The sequence below is a fragment of the Ranitomeya imitator genome, chromosome 7 (genome assembly GCF_032444005.1).
Source record: "Ranitomeya imitator isolate aRanImi1 chromosome 7, aRanImi1.pri, whole genome shotgun sequence".
NCBI classification, from domain to species: domain Eukaryota; kingdom Metazoa; phylum Chordata; class Amphibia; order Anura; family Dendrobatidae; genus Ranitomeya; species Ranitomeya imitator.
Window position 1 is genome coordinate 36,410,314 of NC_091288.1, and position 19,973 is coordinate 36,430,286.

The 19,973-nt window shown below is 42.8% G+C and overlaps 1 protein-coding gene across 1 annotated transcript in view; it reads right to left on the minus strand.

Annotated features, from left to right (window-relative positions):
• GRB14 (growth factor receptor bound protein 14) overlaps positions 1 to 5,201 on the minus strand; it is a 49,763-nt gene extending 44,562 nt beyond the window's left edge. The window contains exon 1 of the mRNA XM_069735347.1: positions 5,029 to 5,201. Coding sequence (XP_069591448.1) covers positions 5,029 to 5,091 — 63 coding nt within the window. The 5' untranslated portion in view covers positions 5,092 to 5,201. The remainder of the gene's footprint in view (positions 1 to 5,028) is intronic.
• Between the last annotated feature and the right edge of the window lie 14,772 nt (positions 5,202 to 19,973).

The window sequence follows — 19,973 nt, forward strand, 5'->3', positions numbered from 1 at the left end:
AGAACAGCAGTTGTGAGGACTATTCCGAATGCTCAGCAGGGTAGCACTACAACACACAGGCGCTAGTGGTAGGCACTGATTTCCACCTGCAAAGGGAACTCTGGAAGTGCCCATCGGACCGGCCGGTCTCAGAAAGCCCTGTTAAGCGTGCTCTGGATTGAGGATCCTGAAGTCTTCAGTAAAGAGGTAAAGAGACTGCAACCTTGTGTCCTCGTTATTGTCTGCACCTCACACCATCACCATCCACCTTACTGGGAAGCCCTGGGGACATACTTCACCTGTGGGAAGGTATACCATCCAGCTGCCATTCCATCACCCCAGCGAACCCCACAGCAGCGTCGGTCACCCTGACCGAACACCACAGGTGGCGTCACGAATCCCTGATAGACTGTACCACCTTTATTGGACGCCCCTTAGCAGGGTCGCGGACCGGGTCTAGCCACCGTGACAGCCTCAGAACCGAACCAGAGAGGCCCGGTACCGAGAACTCGTGGCCCTGTGTCTGGGGGCGATCCAACTACCTAATTTTAAAAATAGCTAATTTTCTGATGACACATGGATTTTATAGATACAGTACATGCAGTAGAGGCTGCTTTGTATGCTTAGATAAGAATACAATAAAATTATGTTTTATTACAGTACAGACTGCAGACAGCTCACGAACTATGGGACTGCATCCTAGCCATGTCCACAATACCCGCAGCGCCTACTGAAATGGACCAGTATCATCTTTCTACTATCTTGCTATTGATCTAAGCTCATATCAGCAGAACCATGGAATGATATGGGTATTCTGGGTAAAAGGGCAGCATGGTGGCTCAGTGGTTAGCACAATGGCTTAGTGGTTAGCACGTTAGCTCAGTGGTTAGCACAGTGGTTAACATGGCAGTTCAGTGGTTAGCACAGTGGCTCAGAGGATAGTATGGTGGCTTAGTGGTTAGCACTGCAGCCTTGTAGCGCTGGGGTCCTGGGTTCAAATCCCACCAAGGACAACATTGGGTCCGCAGCGGTTTGCCATGCATTTACAGTACAATGTAAACCTATGGGAAACGCAATCCGCAGTGCACATGCTGCGGAAACACAGCGGTTTAAATTCCGCAGCATGTCAATTCTTTGTGCGGAATCCGCAGCGGTTTTACACCTGCTCCATAATAGAAAACCGCAGGGGTAAAACTGCTGTGGAATCCGCAATAAATCCGCAGGAAAAATGCACAGTTTTTGCCCTATCAAATACGCTGCGGAAAAATCCACAGAGGATCTTTCTACGTGTGCACATACCCTATAAATGAGCATAATAAATACTGTTACTAAGTCCCAATTCATTGTGTCAGTCTTCATGAAGTGTGCGCTGGAGCCTAAATTAGAAACTTGCACCTTTCAATAAATTTAGCGTATCCTTTAACAGCCGTTCGCCGTCACTTGCAATGCTACTCTGGTTTGGGCCGGGTGGACGTTTCAGTTGTGATTTACACTACTTTTGTGGGGTGATTTATGAGGAATTTGTTGGTCACGATCGTCCTCGCCCCTCCGCTGCCGGCAGAGTTCTTCCCACTTTTTCAAAGAGTTGGTGGATCTGGTTGAGTCTGAATCTCCAAAAGTCTCCAAATGTTTGAAACATTTCAGGCAGTTTTATGCCAGGAAACTAGTGAAAACGGCTTAATAAATCAGCCCCTAAATATGAAGGTGGACTATCTCTATGGCCAGATATTCATCAATTGTAGCGCAGATCTCTATCACATCCAATGCACTAAATGATTTGTAACCGTCAATCAAAATCTTCACATCTCCAAGGAATTTTTATTGAATGTCGATTACTTTTGTGTAAATATTGTGTAATTAGGAATGGATACTTCGAAACATGCAAAACACAGAGAATAAGGCGATGTTCACACGTTCAGTATTTGGTCAGTATTTTACATCAGTATTTGTAAGTCAAAATAATAAGGAAAAGTATAATAGAAACACGTCATCACTTCTGTATTTATCACCCACTCCTGGTTTGGGCCTATGAATACTGATGTAAAATACTGACCAAATACTGATAGTGTGAACGTGACCTAACAGGGCAAAATTTTAGGATATGTCCATACAGCACTAATTCACACCAAGCCCTGCAGACTATTAAATGCTGCAGTGAAAGGTATGTGCACACGTTAAGTATTTTGGGGAGAAATCTGGGCACCGATTCGGCTTCTCTTGGCAGGACAAACAGTGCTTAAAATAAGTGAATTTTTGCTGCATTTTTTCCTTACATTTTTGATGCAGATTTTTCCCACACTAGCATGGGTAAAATTTGCAGCTGATAGAATTGACTATAGATTTAAATCTGCAAGTCAAAAATAAGCAACGTATGCATGAGACTTCAAGAATTTCATCCATTTTTCTGGCATCAGGAAAACCTTCAGATTTTGTGACAAATCTGCGCAGAAAAAAAAATGCAATAAGGCTGGTTTCACACTTGCGTTTTAAAACGCATGCGTTTAAAAAAAAAACCGCATGGTGAAAAAACGCATGTAAACGCGTGCAAAGGCAGTGTTTTTTTGACGCATGCGTTTTTGCATGTGGTGAAAAAAACGTGGTGTTTTAACGCGTTTACATGCGTTTTTTCTTGCGTTTGCATTTTTTAAACGCATGCAGATAAATGTGTGACAGCTGCCAATCATCAAAATAAAGTAAAAAACCCACTATAAACAGAAAGAGCTAGGGTTAGGGGTAGGGATCCTAATCCTAAAGGGATCATAACCCTAACCCTAACCCTACCCCTAAAGGGATCCTAACCCTAACGGGATCCTAACCCTAACCCTACCCCTACTCTTAAAGGGATTATGGTTAGGGGTAGGGGTAGGGTTAGGGGTAGGGGTAGGATCCCTTTATCAATTTTATGGTGTGAGGTGGTTTATCAGTGTGTTTTTTTGTTTTTATAAAAACGCATGCGTTTTTAATGCATGCAAACGCATGTGGTTAAAAACGCATGCGTTTACATAGACAGCAATGCATTTTTTTGCGGCAAAAAAAACGCCGCTAAAATTACTACATGTTGCATTTCTGCAACACAACACATGCATAAAAAAGACGCATGTGGTGGAAAAACGCGGCAAAACGCATGCAAAAAAACGCATGCATTTTTAATGTTAAGTATAGGGGAAAAAAACGCATGCTTTTTTTTGCGTTTTTTACCGCAAAAACGCAAAAAAAAAACGCAAGTCTGCAGCGCTGGTCCTTTTCTGCTGCAGATTTTCTCTGCAGTGTGTGGATTACAGACCATAAAGTCTCCTCTGGAATCCTGGTTCTATAGAGCGCAGAAGATTTTCCAGATGGAAAGCACACTTTGCATCCGCCCCGTATGTGCAAACACTTAATTGCAAATCGCTGCCCTTTTTTGTCCAGTTTTTGGTGTAAACTTCTACAAGACTTTTTAGCAGTAAAGTACATTGAACACACCAGCCAGTAAATGATTATACTTTAATGATAAACGCTAGACAGAATCATTCATAATGTTACAAATTAGTAATGAACACATGCAGCCAACAAATAAGAAAGAGGAGACAAAATAAAACTAAACCAAAAAATCTGCACCCTTGCAAATCTCATATATAGCAATAACTGGGTCATAATAATATGGCATGGACAAGTATCAGCTTCCATGTGCACGGAGAATTTTAAGGCTAGTGTCAGTGGCTTACACCTGAAGTCCTGGAAACGGTATTCAGACTTTGACTGTAATGACACAGACGGTGATACTGTGCTCTTTTGGACATCATTTTCAGTAGGATATGAAAATTGTAAGCATTTATCAAAGTGCAGCCGACCGCGCTTTGGTGCCCACTTCAAAAAGGACGACACAGCCAAAAATAAAGTTCGACAAAGCGCACACTGTCTCCGTTTTTTCATTACAGTCAATGGTTCCATCAGCAGAAACCTTCGAATCCCAATTTCAAAAGTTTCAGACGTTACCCCGATGGTGCCACTGAGAGCAATGGGTGCACAAAAAAAAACTGGATGACACGAGGAGCCGCAGTACAGCATCCGATTTTTATGGATACATTGCACTTCTGTAACATAGGAAACTGTAAATGTTTATAGCTCATGCAGTAAGATATGAATTGTATATGGATGACAAGTGAGGGAAAAATCTTATCACTTTTTTGGATGAAACTTGGAATGATTTTTTTTTTTAATACGCTGATGTGAACCTGCCCATCAAATAAGATAAATTCCTTTAAACCGGAAGTCTGATAATCTAGACCTATATGAGTTCCAAGCTGCGGTAGAACAATGTGGAATATCACGTGAGCAGAAGAAGAATATTGACCAGAGTCCACATTTATGTTTTGAGGAACGAAAACTGATAACTGATGCAAACAGAAGGAAAGTTTTCTAAAACTAAAAAAAAAAGTGTTGCAAGAAGCCGTTGTTGTTTTTTTTTTATTCCTCCTTTAAAAAAACAGATATGTTGGAACCCAAGACAGACTCCATAATAATTAACAGGATCCATCAGTTTACAATAAATCCATTTTGGACATTAATTCTGTTTTCTAACATAGAACAAACAGAAGTGTGATCACAACTAGATAAAAGGCTTCATTAATTTAATAAAATAAATAAAAGAATGTTAAGATACGTTTGTGGCGGAGTTACGTTTGTTGCTTTACCCAACACTAGCCGTGAGTTACTGCACTCGGTTAATTTGCAGTCCCACGTAAATATACAACACTCTCATCTCTGCTACATCTACCAAGTAGTTTGCACTCTGATCGAATGAGTCAGTGAGTTTGCTGGCAATCCCGTGGAAGACCGCACATAACACACATCGTATCAGTACGACAAACTCAGCTCTGCTGCACCTGTACAGTACGAAGTAGTTCGGGAAGAATTATACAATAGTAATAAATATAAGAATAATTAATAACGGTTATAATTAATCGTTAGAAAACTAAAACGTAAAGTTAAATAAAGACTTTACTGTACGTCCTTCCTGTAAAATCATTAACGGGACTTTAAAGCAAGGCAAATATTGCGATGTCCTACCCTTTTCTGGAGCACCAGGGGGGTGATTGCTGGCAGTGTCACTCTCCTTGCATACAGACTCATGTTTGCGCTTCATAAAGTCGTTTACACTGGGAGTAATAGTCCAGGATGTGCAGTCACGTCAGATATGGCACTAACACTACACAACTAAACGACTCTACTCCAAGCCAATTAACACAAACTGTGGGAGAGCTCCCGCGCTCGGCCAATCCCCGGCCGGCCCAGCGTTCCTCTTTTGTCCTTGGAAGCACATTCTGATACATTCTGATACTTTGTTTAATAATACTTAAGAAAAGCCAACACAATCACGGCCATTCTGTAATATCAAAGCATCTATTGTCAGGGGAGACATCCATCGGCAAAAATGCGGTACTGTTAACCCTTACATCGCGTGAAGAGTAAAGGTCTATGCACACGTTGCGGTTTCATCACGATTTTGTCGCATTTCTTCTGCGCAGATTTTTCACAAAACCTGAAGGATTTTCTAGTACCAGCAAAGCGAATGAGTTTCTTGAACTTACTTATTTTTTCTTTGCATTTTTGCAGCAGATCTAAATCCGCAGTCTGTCGATTCTTATAGCGTTTTTGTGGCAGATTTCACCCAAAGTAATGAATAGGAAAAACGCCTGCAAAAATCGAGTCAAAAACAAGTGCATATTTAATCTGAAAGCACTCTGGATGGAGGAAAGGTGATTCCGGCAGCTAATTGGGAAAGGGTTCTTTACAGTTAGAGCAGTCAGACTGTGGAATGTCACAAGAGGTAGTAATGGCAGATACTGTAACAGCTTTAAAAAAAGCAGCTGGATGCTTTTCTCTCAGCAAATGGCAATGTGGGATATAGATAGTCTAGCGATAGAGAATGTCTGACTGGTGGAGAAAGGTTGAGCTTGATGGACCAAAGGTTTTTTTTTCATTCTATGCAACTATGTGTATTTGAGCATGCTCTGTAGTGTAAGTGTGTTATATATTCACCTATCGCCACCTACTCCGATAGGTGATTATATTAATACACGTATACTACACAACATAAACATATCCACATGTTAAAGGGAACCTGTCACCTGAATTTGGCGGGACTGGTTTTGGGTCATATGGGTGGAGTTTTCGGGTGTTTGATTCACCTTTTCCTTACCTGCTGGCTGCATGCTGGCCGCAATATTGGATTGAAGTTCATTCTATGTCCTCCATAGTACACGCCTGCACAAGGCAAGATTGCTTTGTGCAGGTATGTACTATGGAGGACAGAGAATGAACTTCAATCCAATATTGCAGCCAGCATGCAGCCAGCGGGTAAGGAAAGGGTGAATCAAACACCCAAAAACCCCGCCTCCATGGCTGAAGATTGTTCCCTCCAAATTCAGGTGACAGTGTCCCTTTAACCTCTGTATTACTGAACTTTCGTTCGTCCCTAACCTACTCTGCCATCCTCCCAGTTCTGCCCCATTCCTTACCTTCACCCTTTAACCCCCTACTCCCTGCAAGGATTATTGTTCTATGTTAAATAAATACCTTAACTCTTGATCTGCCTCCTGTCCTTGACGACATTCCATGTACCTGCTAGCATCTTACAATTGGCATAGTCAGCAGGATGCTGAACAAAGGCACGGGGGAGGCAGATCAAGTAGTTGGAGGGGGCCCTAGAACTAGCATGTCCCTGGGGGCTATGTTAGCTAACTTACCGAAGTTTAATAGGAACTGAATGTATTAGGGGAATGATGAAAATGCACCCTATGGTACCCGCATTGCAGGCGGAGGTTGCCATAATGGCACTAGAGGGAGAGGCCAAAGATTCAGTGATGTTGAGACCCTCCTGAGAGCATGACACATTTGACAAGGTCCTGCATATACTAGAGGAGACACATGGGGACCCCACATATGTAGGAGTAGAGGTCATGTCTGTTTAGTCATATGCAAAGGGAGGGAGAAACAGTGAATCTATACATCAATGTGTTGCAGGAAATCTACACAGCCATGACCAAAAAAGGCGGGTTGGGAATAGACCCGATTGATGTAGTACTCCGGGATCAGTTACTGACCGGACTGAGAGATGCCCTGCTAAAACAGGCCCTTTGAGAGCGCTTGAGAGTGAATCCAAACATGACTTTTGCAGACACTGGGGCAGAGGCGCACATAGGCAAGCAGGAGCAGGAGGTTGCAGCCTTGATGGGAATGGTCCGGTGTTGCAGAGTACCCACCCCCAACAAGGAAGAGCCGAAGTGGTCCCGCAAACTGCATCAAGGAATACAAGAAATGAGGGAAGAAGTTGACAGCCTGAGGAGAGCCTTTGCTGCTATCTTGAGGCCCAACTTCATACCTCGAGGTACTTTACGGTGGAGGAAGGAAGAAATTGGAGGGGAGGTGCGGAGCATCAGAGATACCCCAGCGGTTGCTCCAAAATTTGCTTCCAGGTTGAGGAGTAAAGAGCGTTCGAATATAGGATATGCTTCCCACAGAGGTCGAAGATCTGGAAGAAAGCGTCTACCAGACGCAGATGTGAGTGCTGGGCATGCGGAAGAGTGGAACACCTGCCCAGAAATTGCCCTACCCGAGAGAAACGATGGCAAAGATTCGCTCAGCCCTCCAAAGGTCCTGCTAATTAGAGGGAATGTTGCCCCTGGAGAGAATGATACGGAGGGAGGAGAAGAGCCCCACTCAGAGCAAGACAGTGCCACGATGTAGGACACCGAGAAGAGATTGTGAGGGTGTAGTCTGCCTATGGTAAAATGTTTGTGCAGTCCAGATGCATGGAGGCAAGTCTGGCAGTACTCAAACCTGGGTCTTGAGGTCCTGATGGTGAGATTCGACCCGAAGAGGAAGAAGGGACGACTGCCCGAGCGGTTCATTGGAGTAAATCGCCATCATGCTTGCCACAAGCTCCCGACAAAGGGGAGAAGGTGACAAGTGTTCCAGAGACGCCCGCTCCTACGGTTCTCGTCGATGAGACAGAAGAGCAGCTAGTATCGTCCCCTGAGCAGGAAAGTTTGCCAGCCATCAGCTCACAAGATCCTGCCGACTACAACGCGGATGACGATTCCAGTCCTGTCGGGAATGCACCTGTCAAACAGAGGGTGAGCTGTGGAGAATTACGGGACTAGGTCTCAAAGCTGAGTAGCTCGAGCAACAAGTCCCTGTGGTTTCTGCTGATGATGGAGGGAAGTGCAAACTGTCGGCTCAAATGTCTGCTAGCGACAAAGGTAAGAAGAAGAAAAAGAAGAAGAAAGTAGATGACGTTGGAAAATTTAATGTGACAATACAAAATTCATCTGAGGAATTTTCTTCTATTGGTGCCAATGAAGAAGAGGAAGAATTTCCTGACCTGGCCGACAGGCAACTTCTTGGCAGTATGTGAAAGAAGAAAGGCAGAAGATGCAAAAATAGCAGGTATCTGTCTCCCCTCAAAAGAGCAAAGAGGAGTACAAAGAGTTCTCGCCCGTGGAATGGCGAGCTAAAAGAGAGGGTGAATGTAAGGAGATAGACTGAACCATGGGTACCTGCATGCCAGGTCCAGACCTGAAAGGGCTGCATTCTCTGTTCCCAGGGGAAGCTTTAGAGAGGTGAACCTTGCCCTGTAGCATGGGGAAGCCTAGTGAGACAGAGCTTCCTGCTGTTCCAGGGGGTGGGGAGAACCTGAAAAGGGTGCACAGCGTCAGGAGGATAAGAGAAGGAAGTGTGTGAAGCAGAGTAGTCTGGCACCGACGGAGTGTAATGCGGAGGGTAGCATAGAGAGCAGCATGCAGAGCGGTGAGCGGTGCACCCTGCCTCCCCCACTAGAGGGTACCGGTGTAGCATCTGGACATATAGGAGTCCGGTCACCAACAGAGAGAGCCATGCAGTGCAGAGCCGTGCAGAGCCAAGCCATGCAGAGCTGAGCCATACAGAGCCATGCCAGCAGAGTGAAGCCATGCTGGTGTGATAGTGCGTACCGCACATGCTCTGCCCAAGGGTGACTGCATACTTGACAGACACCTGCATATAGGTCCACCGTTTGCGGACAGGCAACTGTCAGCTCCCTTCTACCCTCAATGTTAAGAGGTGAAACTAGTTGAAGGCAGAGACTGCACTGAGTGTGCGATGCAGAGAGAGAGAGAGATGGACGGCTAAGCCAGAGCCCCTCTACTAAAGTCTTGTGTACACCACGGAGCGAGGCTTTCTTCAGGTGGTTCCCCCCAGTGGACTTAAACCTGTGCTAGCCACCTTTAAGCATGGGGCTACTACCCGCTACACAGAGACTACATCGAGACATGCGCCGCTGTTGTAGGTGCCACCTTTGGAACCTTGTACTTCCTCATATCAGAAGATTACAGTCCGATAAATTTTAACCTCTGAATTACTGAACTTTCGCTCGTTGCTAACCTACCCTGCCATCCTCCCAATTCTGCCTCATTCCTGACCTTCACCCTTCAACTTCCTACTCTCTGCGAGGAGTATTGTTCTGGGTTAAATAAATACCTTAACTCTTGATCTGCATCCTGTCTGTGATGACATCCCGTGAACCTGCTAGCATCTTACATAGCCGGACACTCTGGTCCTGAGTGCCGGCGACAGTGCCGGGTATTGATGCGTGTTTCTCGCATTGCACACGCAAGCGTGACCCCAACCTTTAACCTGTTTCTGACATCAGACGTAATAGTATACTGATGTCGGACTCCCTCCCTCCTGCGCTGAGCCTACATCTTCTGGCACATGTCAGCTGTTTTGAACAGCTGACATGTGCCTCTAACAGCGGGCGGAATCGCGATCCACCCGTGGCTGTTAACCCTTTAAATGCCACCGTCAAACTCTGACAGCGGCAATTAACTCACACTTCTGGCAAGTGCGCAAGAAATCTCGCCCATTGATGACCCCATCACGTAATCGGGGTCACCAATATGTTGGCATGACAACCAGAGGTCTCCAGCAGACCTCTATGGTTGTCACTGCCAGATTGCTATGTAGCACGTGAGCAATTCTGCCACATACAGGCGATCTGATCATCGCCTGTGTGTAGCAGAGGCAATCGGGTTATGGCAGCTTCTAGTCTAGTCATGCCAAAAGTAAAAAAAAAAATGTTTTTAAAAATATAAAAAAAAATAAAAAAATATAAAAGTTCACATCACTCCCCTTTTGTCCCATTCAAATTAAAACAATAAAAAAACAAACATACACATATTTGGTATCGCCGCATTCAGAATCGCCTGATCTATCAATATAAAAAAAGAATTAACCTGATAGTAACGTGAAAAAAAGTCAAAACGCCAGAATTACGTTTTTTTTTGGTTGCTGCATTATTGCATTAAAATGCAATAATGGGCGATCAAATGAATGTTTCTGCACACAATGGTATCATTAAAAATGTCAGCTCAGCGCACAAAAAATAAGCCCTCACCTAACCCGAGATCACGAAAAAATGGAGACACTACAGGTATCAAAATACGGCACAATTTTTTTTTTACTTTTTAACAAACTTTGGATTTTTTTTTCACCACTTAAATAAAAAAGAACCTAGATATCTTTGGTGTCTACGAACTCATAATGACCTGGAGAATCATAATGGCAGGTCAGTTTTAGCATTTAGTGAACATTGTAAAAAAGATAAAAAACGACTGTGGGATGGCATTTCCAATTTCATAGCACTTGGAATTTTTTTCCCATTTTTCGAATACACGACATGGTAAAACCAATGTTGTCGTTCAAAAGTACAATTCGTCCAGCAAAAAAACAAGCCCTCACATGGCCATTTTGACCAAAAAATATAAAAGTTATGGCTCTGGGAAGAAGGGGAGCAAAAAATGAAAATACAAAACCAAAAATACCTCTGGTCGTTAAGGGGTTAAGAACATACTCCTTCTTTCTGGACCATTATCCTGTGGCACAGATAAACTAGGGAAAAACTTCTGAACCCCAACCGCCACCTGTATAAAACATGTACATGTCCATATTTAGTTGCATTACAGTCTTTCTTGCTACCCATAAGATTATGAGTAATTAGTGAATGATCTAATGAGAAATAGACCACAGTGGCAAGTGATTTGGGACCCTACTGTAGTGTGGGTCCATTTTTGGTGCTTGCAGGAGACGGACTCTCGCTATTGCTTTATGTAAATTTAGAAAAACACCAGAACCCAGACTAGACAGTCAGTCCGGGCCTACTATAGCATGGAATAAATACAGGTGTATCTCACAAAATTAGAATATCATCAAAAAGTAAAATTTTTTCAGGTCTTCAATGCAAAAAGTAAAACTCATATATTATATAGAGTCGTTACAAACAGAGTGATCTATTTCAAGTGTTTATTTCTGTTAATGTTGATGATTATGGCTTACAGCCAATGAAAACCCAAAAGTCATTGTCTCAGTAAATTAGAATAATTAACAAAAACACCTGCAAAGGCTTAAGTGTTTAAAAAGGTTCCTTAGTCTGTTTCAGTAGGCTCCACAATCATGGGGAAGCAATGTATAACTTAGTTTATTGGGGGCTACAGTTATGATAGAATCTATCAAAGCTCGGAATGCTGAACCCTGTACATCCCCACCCACACCACTGATTGGCTGCCTCCTGTGTGCACTGTGGATAAGCAAAAATCTCCGGTTGGACTAGGAGGCACGTGGTCAGTTGTCCTGCAGTGATAATCTACTGATGATAAAACACTGACTATATTAAAACACAGCCCAATAAGTGACACATCAGTGGAATCAGGTTCTTTTCCACTACATCATAGTGTGCTCAGATTACATAGCAAAAACCTGCTGACAGGTTCCCTTTAAATGGGTTTACTATGGAATTAGATTCCAGGTGTCTTGTATTGCCATATGTAGGGAACCCGCATGGTGGCACACAGAGTCCACAGCATGTGCTGCCATACGGTGACTTTGTAACTTACTGTTCCACTGTTTCTAGGGGGAAACCCTCCATAATATTCCAAGAGGTAGGGGCAGAATATATTACTGTTTTAATACAAGCATAAACAAAGTTGTACAGTACGGGTCCATAAGCAAATTATAAATAATAGATTATGCCATAAATATCATAAAAATTGTAGTCAATAAATAACTGTAGTTGTGGCTTTGCATAACAAAATTTCCCATGAAAAGTCTACTTAAGAATTTCCTCTAAAAAGAGCAAATAAAAAGAATGTCAACACATTTACTCCATAGCAGGAGATTAGCTGCAAGAGAAGGAGCCTGGACCTGTTCTTATCCATTTTAAGAGGTCAGATTTTTAAAGTGTTAAGATGTATTATGCACTTAACATTTACATCATGGTGGATGCGTCTCTATCACTTTAATAATTAATGTCCAGATAGCAGAAAAATCACCAACAAATTCTCATATCTGCAAGGTGTTTAATATAATCTCCAAACTGTGTGCAGAACTACTATAGATGACAATTTGTGCTGGGAGTTGTAGTTTTGTCAAAGCTAGAGAACAACATGCTGGAGACCTGTGCTGAAGACCATGCAGACCTGCTTTGTAGAGGTTCCAAGTGTACCCGAAGCAAGTAGGCCTCCAAAAGATTTATACTGTGTTTAGTGTAATGATTGATACTTATTATATTAGGAAACCAAAAAGAAAAAGTGTTCAAAACTAAATAAAAAAAATAAAAGATGATCCAAAATCTTTATTCAGCAATTGTTAAATAAAAGGGGAATAAATATCCATCATAACCAATATAGTAACATAGTAACATAGTTAGTAAGGCCAAAAAAGACATTTGTCCATCCAGTTCAGCCTATATTCCATCATAATAAATCCCCAGATCTACGTCCTTCTACAGAACCTAATTGTATGATACAATATTGTTCTGCTCCAGGAAGACATCCAGGCCTCTCTTGAACCCCTCGACTGAGTTCGCCATCACCACCTCCTCAGGCAAGCAATTCCAGATTCTCACTGCCCTAACAGTAAAGAATCCTCTTCTATGTTGGTGGAAAAACCTTCTCTCCTCCAGACGCAAAGAATGCCCCCTTGTGCCCGTCACCTTCCTTGGTATAAACAGATCCTCAGCGAGATATTTGTATTGTCCCCTTATATACTTATACATGGTTATTAGATCGCCCCTCAGTCGTCTTTTTTCTAGACTAAATAATCCTAATTTCGCTAATCTATCTGGGTATTGTAGTTCTCCCATCCCCTTTATTAATTTTGTTGCCCTCCTTTGTACTCTCTCTAGTTCCATTATATCCTTCCTGAGCACCGCTGCCCAAAACTGGACACAGTACTCCATGTGCGGTCTAACTAGGGATTTGTACAGAGGCAGTATAATGCTCTCATCATGTGTATCCAGACCTCTTTTAATGCACCCCATGATCCTGTTTGCCTTGGCAGCTGCTGCCTGGCACTGGCTGCTCCAGGTAAGTTTATCATTAACTAGGATCCCCAAGTCCTTCTCCCTGTCAGATTTACCCAGTGGTTTCCCGTTCAGTGTGTAATGGTGATATTGATTCCTTCTTCCCATGTGTATAACCTTACATTTATCATTGTTAAACCTCATCTGCCACCTTTCAGCCCAAGTTTCCAACTTATCCAGATCCATCTGCAGCAGAATACTATCTTCTCTTGTATTAACTGCTTTACATAGTTTTGTATCATCTGCAAATATCGATATTTTACTGTGTAAACCTTCTACCAGATCATTAATGAATATGTTGAAGAGAACAGGTCCCAATACTGACCCCTGCGGTACCCCACTGGTCACAGCGACCCAGTTAGAGACTATACCATTTATAACCACCCTCTGCTTTCTATCACTAAGCCAGTTACTAACCCATTTACACACAATTTCCCCCAGACCAAGCATTCTCATTTTGTGTACCAACCTCTTGTGCGGCACGGTATCAATATAACCAATATAGCCAAAAAAGTGGATTTAAATTAACAAATTTAAATATTAGACAAAGATAACAGAAGTAAACATCAAATGCAGTTTTTAAATTAAGGTCTTTATTATTAAGGGAAAAGAAATCCAATCCTTCAGAGCCCTGTGTAAAATAGTATATGTTGCCCCCACCCTTTAAAACATAAATTAACTGTGATTTATCACATCTTTGGAAAGCTGAGTTCAAATTCCCTAGCCACACCCATGCCTTATTACAGCCACACCTGTTCTCAATAAGGAAATCACTTAAATAGGACCTGCCTGACAAAGTGAAGTAGACCAAAAGATACTCAAAAGCTACACATCATGCCGCAATTCAAAGAAATCAGATCAATAACAAAGTAACTGAGATCGATCAGTCTGAAAAAAGGTTATAAAGCCATTTCTAAAACTTGGAAATCCAGCATGCAAAGAACTGCAGGCCTCACTTGCCTCAATTAAAGCCAGTGTTCATGACTCCACCATAAGAAAGAGACTGGGTAAAAATGGAACGTATGGCAGAGTTCCAAGTTGTAAACCATTGCTGAGCAATAAGAACATAAAGGCATGTCTCAGTTTTACCAGAAAAGATCCCCAAGACCTTTGAGAGAATACTCTTTCGGCTAACGAGACAAAAGTTGAACTTTTTGAACGGTATATGTATAAAAACATCTGGCGTAGAAGTAACACAGCATTTCAGAAAAGGAATATCATACCAACAGTAAAATATGGTGGTGGTAATGTGATGGTCTGTGGCTGTTTCGATGCTTCAGGACCTGGAAGACTTCCTGTGGTAAATGGAACCATGAATTCTGCTGTCAACCAAAAAATCCTGAAGGAAAATGTCCGGCCATCTGCTCGTGACCTCAACCTGAAGCACACTTGGGTTCTGCAGCAGGACAGTAATCCAAAACACATCAGCAAGTCTACCTCTGAATGGCTTAATAAAAACAAATTTAAGACCTTAATCCGATGGAGATGCTGTGGCATGACCTTAAAAGCAGTTCACGCTTGGAAACCCTCCAATGTGGCTGAATTGCAACAATTCTGCAAAGATGAGTGGGTCAAAATTCCTCCAGAGTGTCGTAAAAGACTCATTGCCAGTTATCACAAACGCTTAATCGCAGATGTTGCCGCTAAGGGTGGCCCAACCAGTTATTAGGTTTAAGAAGCAATCACTTTTTCACTCCAGGGTCCTGAAGGTTTGGATTTTTTTCCTTAATATTAAAGACCTTCATTTAAAAACTGCATTTTGTGTTTACGTGTGTTATTTTTTGTCTAACAGTTAAAGTTGTTTGTTGATCTGGAACATTTGTGACACATGCAAAAGAATAGGAAATCAGGAAGGGGGCAAACACTTTTTTCACACAACTGTAAGTGACTAAAGGTACCGTCACACTAGACGATATCGCTAGCGATCCGTGACGTTGCAGCATCCTCGCTAGCAATATCGTCCAGTGTGACACGCAGCAGCGATCAGGCCCCTGCTGTGATGTCGCTGGTCGGGGAAGAAAGGCCAGAACTTTATTTCGTCGCTGGCTCTCCCGCTGACATCGCTGAATCGGTGTGTGTGACGCCGATTCAGCGATGTCTTCGCTGGTAACCAGGGTAAACATCGGGTTACTAAGCGCAGGGCCGCGCTTAGTAACCCGATGTTTACCCTGGTTACCATCGTTAAAGTAAAAAAAAACAACCACTACATACTTACCTACCGCTGTCTGTCCGCGCTGGGCTTCTCTGCTCTGGCTATGAGCGCCGGGCAGCTGGAAAGCACAGCGGTGACGTCACCGCTCTGCTTTCCGGCCGCTGTGCTCACAGCCAGACCAGAGAAGCAGAGCGCCGAGGACAGACAGCGGTAGGTAAGTATGTAGTGTTTGTTTTTTTACTTTAACGATGGTAACCAGGGTAAACATTGGGTTACTAAGTGCGGCCCTGCGCTTAGTAACCCGATGTTTACCCTGGTTACCGGCATCGTTAGTCGCTGGAGAGCGGTCTGTGTGACAGCTCTCCAGCGACCAAACAGCGACGCTGCAGCGATCTGGATCGTTGTCGGTATCGCTGCAGCGTCGCTTAGTATGACGGTACCTTTACTCTTGCCTCGGGGCCCATCGGAGGATTCTCCTGTTCTAGCCTAGCTCAGGGCACACCGGAAGTGCTCCTTGATTTTGATATCCTAATCCATTTATAATGGGTCAGTTAACACTGTTGGTAGGTTTTTTGATGTTCCTTCTGGTTTCACTTAGAAGCAGTTGTACAGTAGGCACCAGATGTTTATAGACTAACATTTTTGGCTAGTTTAATATCTTCTGACTTGATCGCCAAGGCTGATATACTATAAACAATCCTACAAGTATCTGCGTCACAAGGGACGGAATAGCCATTTTTCTCATTATAAACCTAGTAAAGTAATATATTTTATGGACTCTGATTACTATTTGCTGTGTTTAATATCTACAAGTTACTGGCGCCTCCGAAACGTAGAGGTCTATTAATTAGATAAACAAGTGCAGCGCTGACTACGCTCACATGAGGATTTACAAATTAATCATCATTTCATGTTCTCGGCTGATGCTAAAGCCAAACATATCTGAAAGATAAACAGCGCACAGCAAACATCTATTCATTTGTCAGTAAACTTGGAAATATTTTGTGTCATTTATTTATCTACAACGAACATATCTAGGGCCTAAGATCTGATTTCTTTCCTCCAGCCCAGCTATCTAGAAAACGCTTTTAAATAATATTTGACAGCCGTTCAAAAACTACAAATGCTACAAAATAAATGCACATTTAGCAAATTGCTAATCTGTTTTCATCCTTGAAATGCTAAAAGTAAACTTGGCAGGAAAAAATCAGCTTCATGCCAGTTAACAGTGCACATTAATGATACTTATTTCTTTTCCATTTTCCGGGAACTGAAAAAGAAATGAATTGTAAAAATTACAAAAAGTTCCAAAAAGTCATTATATCAGCACATTATGATATAGGTACTGTATATGGGCTTATTGTACGTATTAGTACACACCTCTTAATCATTAAATAATTTTTTTTTTATCCTATTTAATGGCCGCAGGCATGTAAAATCCAGCCACCTCGCCATACAGTCTGTCTTTATATACTATTTGTGATTAGAGATAGGCGAACCCGAAGAGTAAAGTTCAGTGTCCGTACCAAAAACCTCCTGTTCGGGCATGGACACCGAACAGTCTTCACCAGGAAGTCTTTGTTACTGTTCAGGATCGGCTGCCCGAACACCGGCTGTTTGTCACTCTGTCATGTGCACGGCAGCACAACAAACACTGCTTCTGATTGGCGGTGAATTTATCCCCGCCGGTCAGAGAGCCGCAGTTCCCACGCTGTCAAAAGATAGCGTGAGCGCTCAGCTGTGATCCGAAGTGTAAAGTTTACATCCGGTTACTGGTGTCAGCTGATGGGACTACAGCTCCCATCATCTGACACCTGCTGCCGCTAATAACAGAGAGAGCAGGAGCGGCTGACGGGTGTATTCATTAGCCGCCTCCTGCGCTGTAAATAATTTAAAAAAAAAGCATGGGTTCTCCTTTATTTTTAATAACCAGCCAGGCAAAACTCACAGCTGGGAGCTGCAACCCTCAGCTATCAGCTTCAACAAGGCTGGTTATCAAAAATAGAGGGGTCCCCACGCTGTTTTTTTTAAATTATTTAAATAATTTTTAAAAATGATGTGGGGTCCCCCCCATTTTTGACAACCAGCCTTGCTAAAGCAGACAGCTGCTAAGGGGCCATGGATATTTCCCTCCCTCGCCTAAAACTAGCAGCCCGCAGCTGCCCAGAAAAGGCACACCTATTAGATGTGCTAATTCTGGCACTTTGCCCGGTTCTTCCCACTTGCCCTGTAGCGGTGGCAAGTGAGGTTAATATTTGTGGGGTTGATGTCACCTTTGTATTGTCAGGTGATATCAAGCCCATGGATAACTAATGGAGAGGCGTCTATGAGACACCCCTCCATTACTAATCATATAGTTACATGGTAAATAAACACACAGCAAGAATAAAGTCCTTTATTAGAAATAAGACTAAACACGGTTTTACTTTTTTATTTAAAAATAATAAAGACAGTTATACTCACCAAACGCCTATTCCACCAAAGCCCTCGTTCTCCTGTGATAAAACAAAAATAAAAAAACAATATCCTTCACCTCTCCATCGTTCTTTCAAATGCCATAATCCATGCCTTGGGCATAATTCGTTTTCAACCTGGATGGTGCCAAGACGCGACCATCCAGGCTGAGAACCACTGGTGACTGAAGTGTTGCGAGTGCAGCCTCAGTGACCGGCGGTGTCATCATTGAGGTTACCTCCGGTCACTGAGGCGGTGTTCCCTGCTGTACTGAACTGTCGTGACCTCGGTGAGATCACCGCTAGCATCATGAGAAAAACTCAGTTAACAGTTTCCAACTCTTTTCACCAGCCAGCAGCTACTCTGTGGACGCAACCCAGTCACCTTTGAAATGAAGGTCAGGTCACTATATAGGGATGAAGGGGCGAAAAAGCAGAGCATTCCCTGGGATTTTCTAAGCAAAGTGACTTGTGTAAAGTTTATTTGCCTGATAACTCAGATCTTTCTCTTTGTAGTACGTCCTTCTCAAAATTATATCAACGTGCCTCCACAGAGCCATCATACATTGATTCATATAGTACAGGTATAACATTAGGACAGGCAAGGACATGACATACTCCCTGGGGTGCAATGGCCAAAAGTTGAGAACCTGGACCCTAAATGATGTTGCACTATTTTCCTTCAATATTTATCACCTGTAGGTGCTGCCATGTCATGGAAAAGTCTTTGCTTTGTTTCAAAGTTGCATTGTTGCTTTTTTTACATTTCTGTGTTACAGCAGAGTAAACTAATATAGGATTCTCACTATTTGCTTTACTTCTCAACTATGAAACTATGTAAATATGGTAGAACATATCGTACAAACATAACAGTGTTTAATGTACAGGGATAATCTACTGGACAAGGAAATACCTTGTAAAGATTCTTGGAGGTATTTTCTATTTATCTCTTTCTTGCAGACTTGGATAAGTCACAAAAAATATGAATATATCTAATAATGCATGGATATTTATCTAAGCTGCCTAAATTTAAGCTTAATAGACTCCTATGAGGAATATTAGAGGAACACTCCAGGCAAAATGAACACAACCTAGTGAAGGGCCTAACATGGGTGCATGATACAAAAATTCCTTAAATAGGCTGTATTAGTTTTGACTGGAGTGGAAATCTGTTACCAGGTTTTTGCTATGTAATCTGAAAGTATCATGATGTGTGGGGGCATAGACCCGATTCCAGTGATGTGTTACTTACTAGGCTGTGTTTTGCTGTTTCAATCAGTGTTTTATCGGCAGGCGATTATCACTAGAGAACTAGCTGCCTCGTGCAAGGTAGTCCAACCACACTAACAGCACTGATTAGCAGCTTTCTGATACTATACAATGTGCAAACAAAGCAGAGGTTTACCACGACAGAGAGGAGCCAGAAAACTGCAGTGCCTGATACCTCCTACTCCTGCACTGGTTAGAAGCACTTCACCTTGATATTAAGCCGTGTTAGTTTCATTAAGCAGTGCAGGGGTTAATCTGCTCAGTTGAGAGCTCCTGGAAGCTTTCCTGCATTAAGGCTCTCAGCTGGGCACTATTAGACACGCCCATCTCCTATATAATCTGGGCCCTGGCTAGCTCTCATTGTCAAAGCTAGCTTATGCTGCCTGGCTGGAGGTTGTTGTTGGTGGTTGTTATTGGAGGAGTTTGGTGGATTTATCTGTGTGTTGCTAGGTTTTGGGTATGAAATAATTTCCCTTCTTCTCCTGCTTTGGTTTAACTCCATCGTCCAATCCCCGATGCATTCCTCTGTTGTATGTGTGAGCATATGTGCATGATTGGTATTTTTCATTACCGCTGTTTGAATTACCTTCTTAGTCTGGTTGGTGTATTACAATACACTACTACTCCCCTGTTCCCTGGGTGGGAGAAGGGTACAGACCGAGGGCAGATTCAGGAGTTATGGCAAGGTACGTTGTATTTTCACCATCACAAGTAATTCGTGGAACAGGGCGAGCTAGGGCATCCC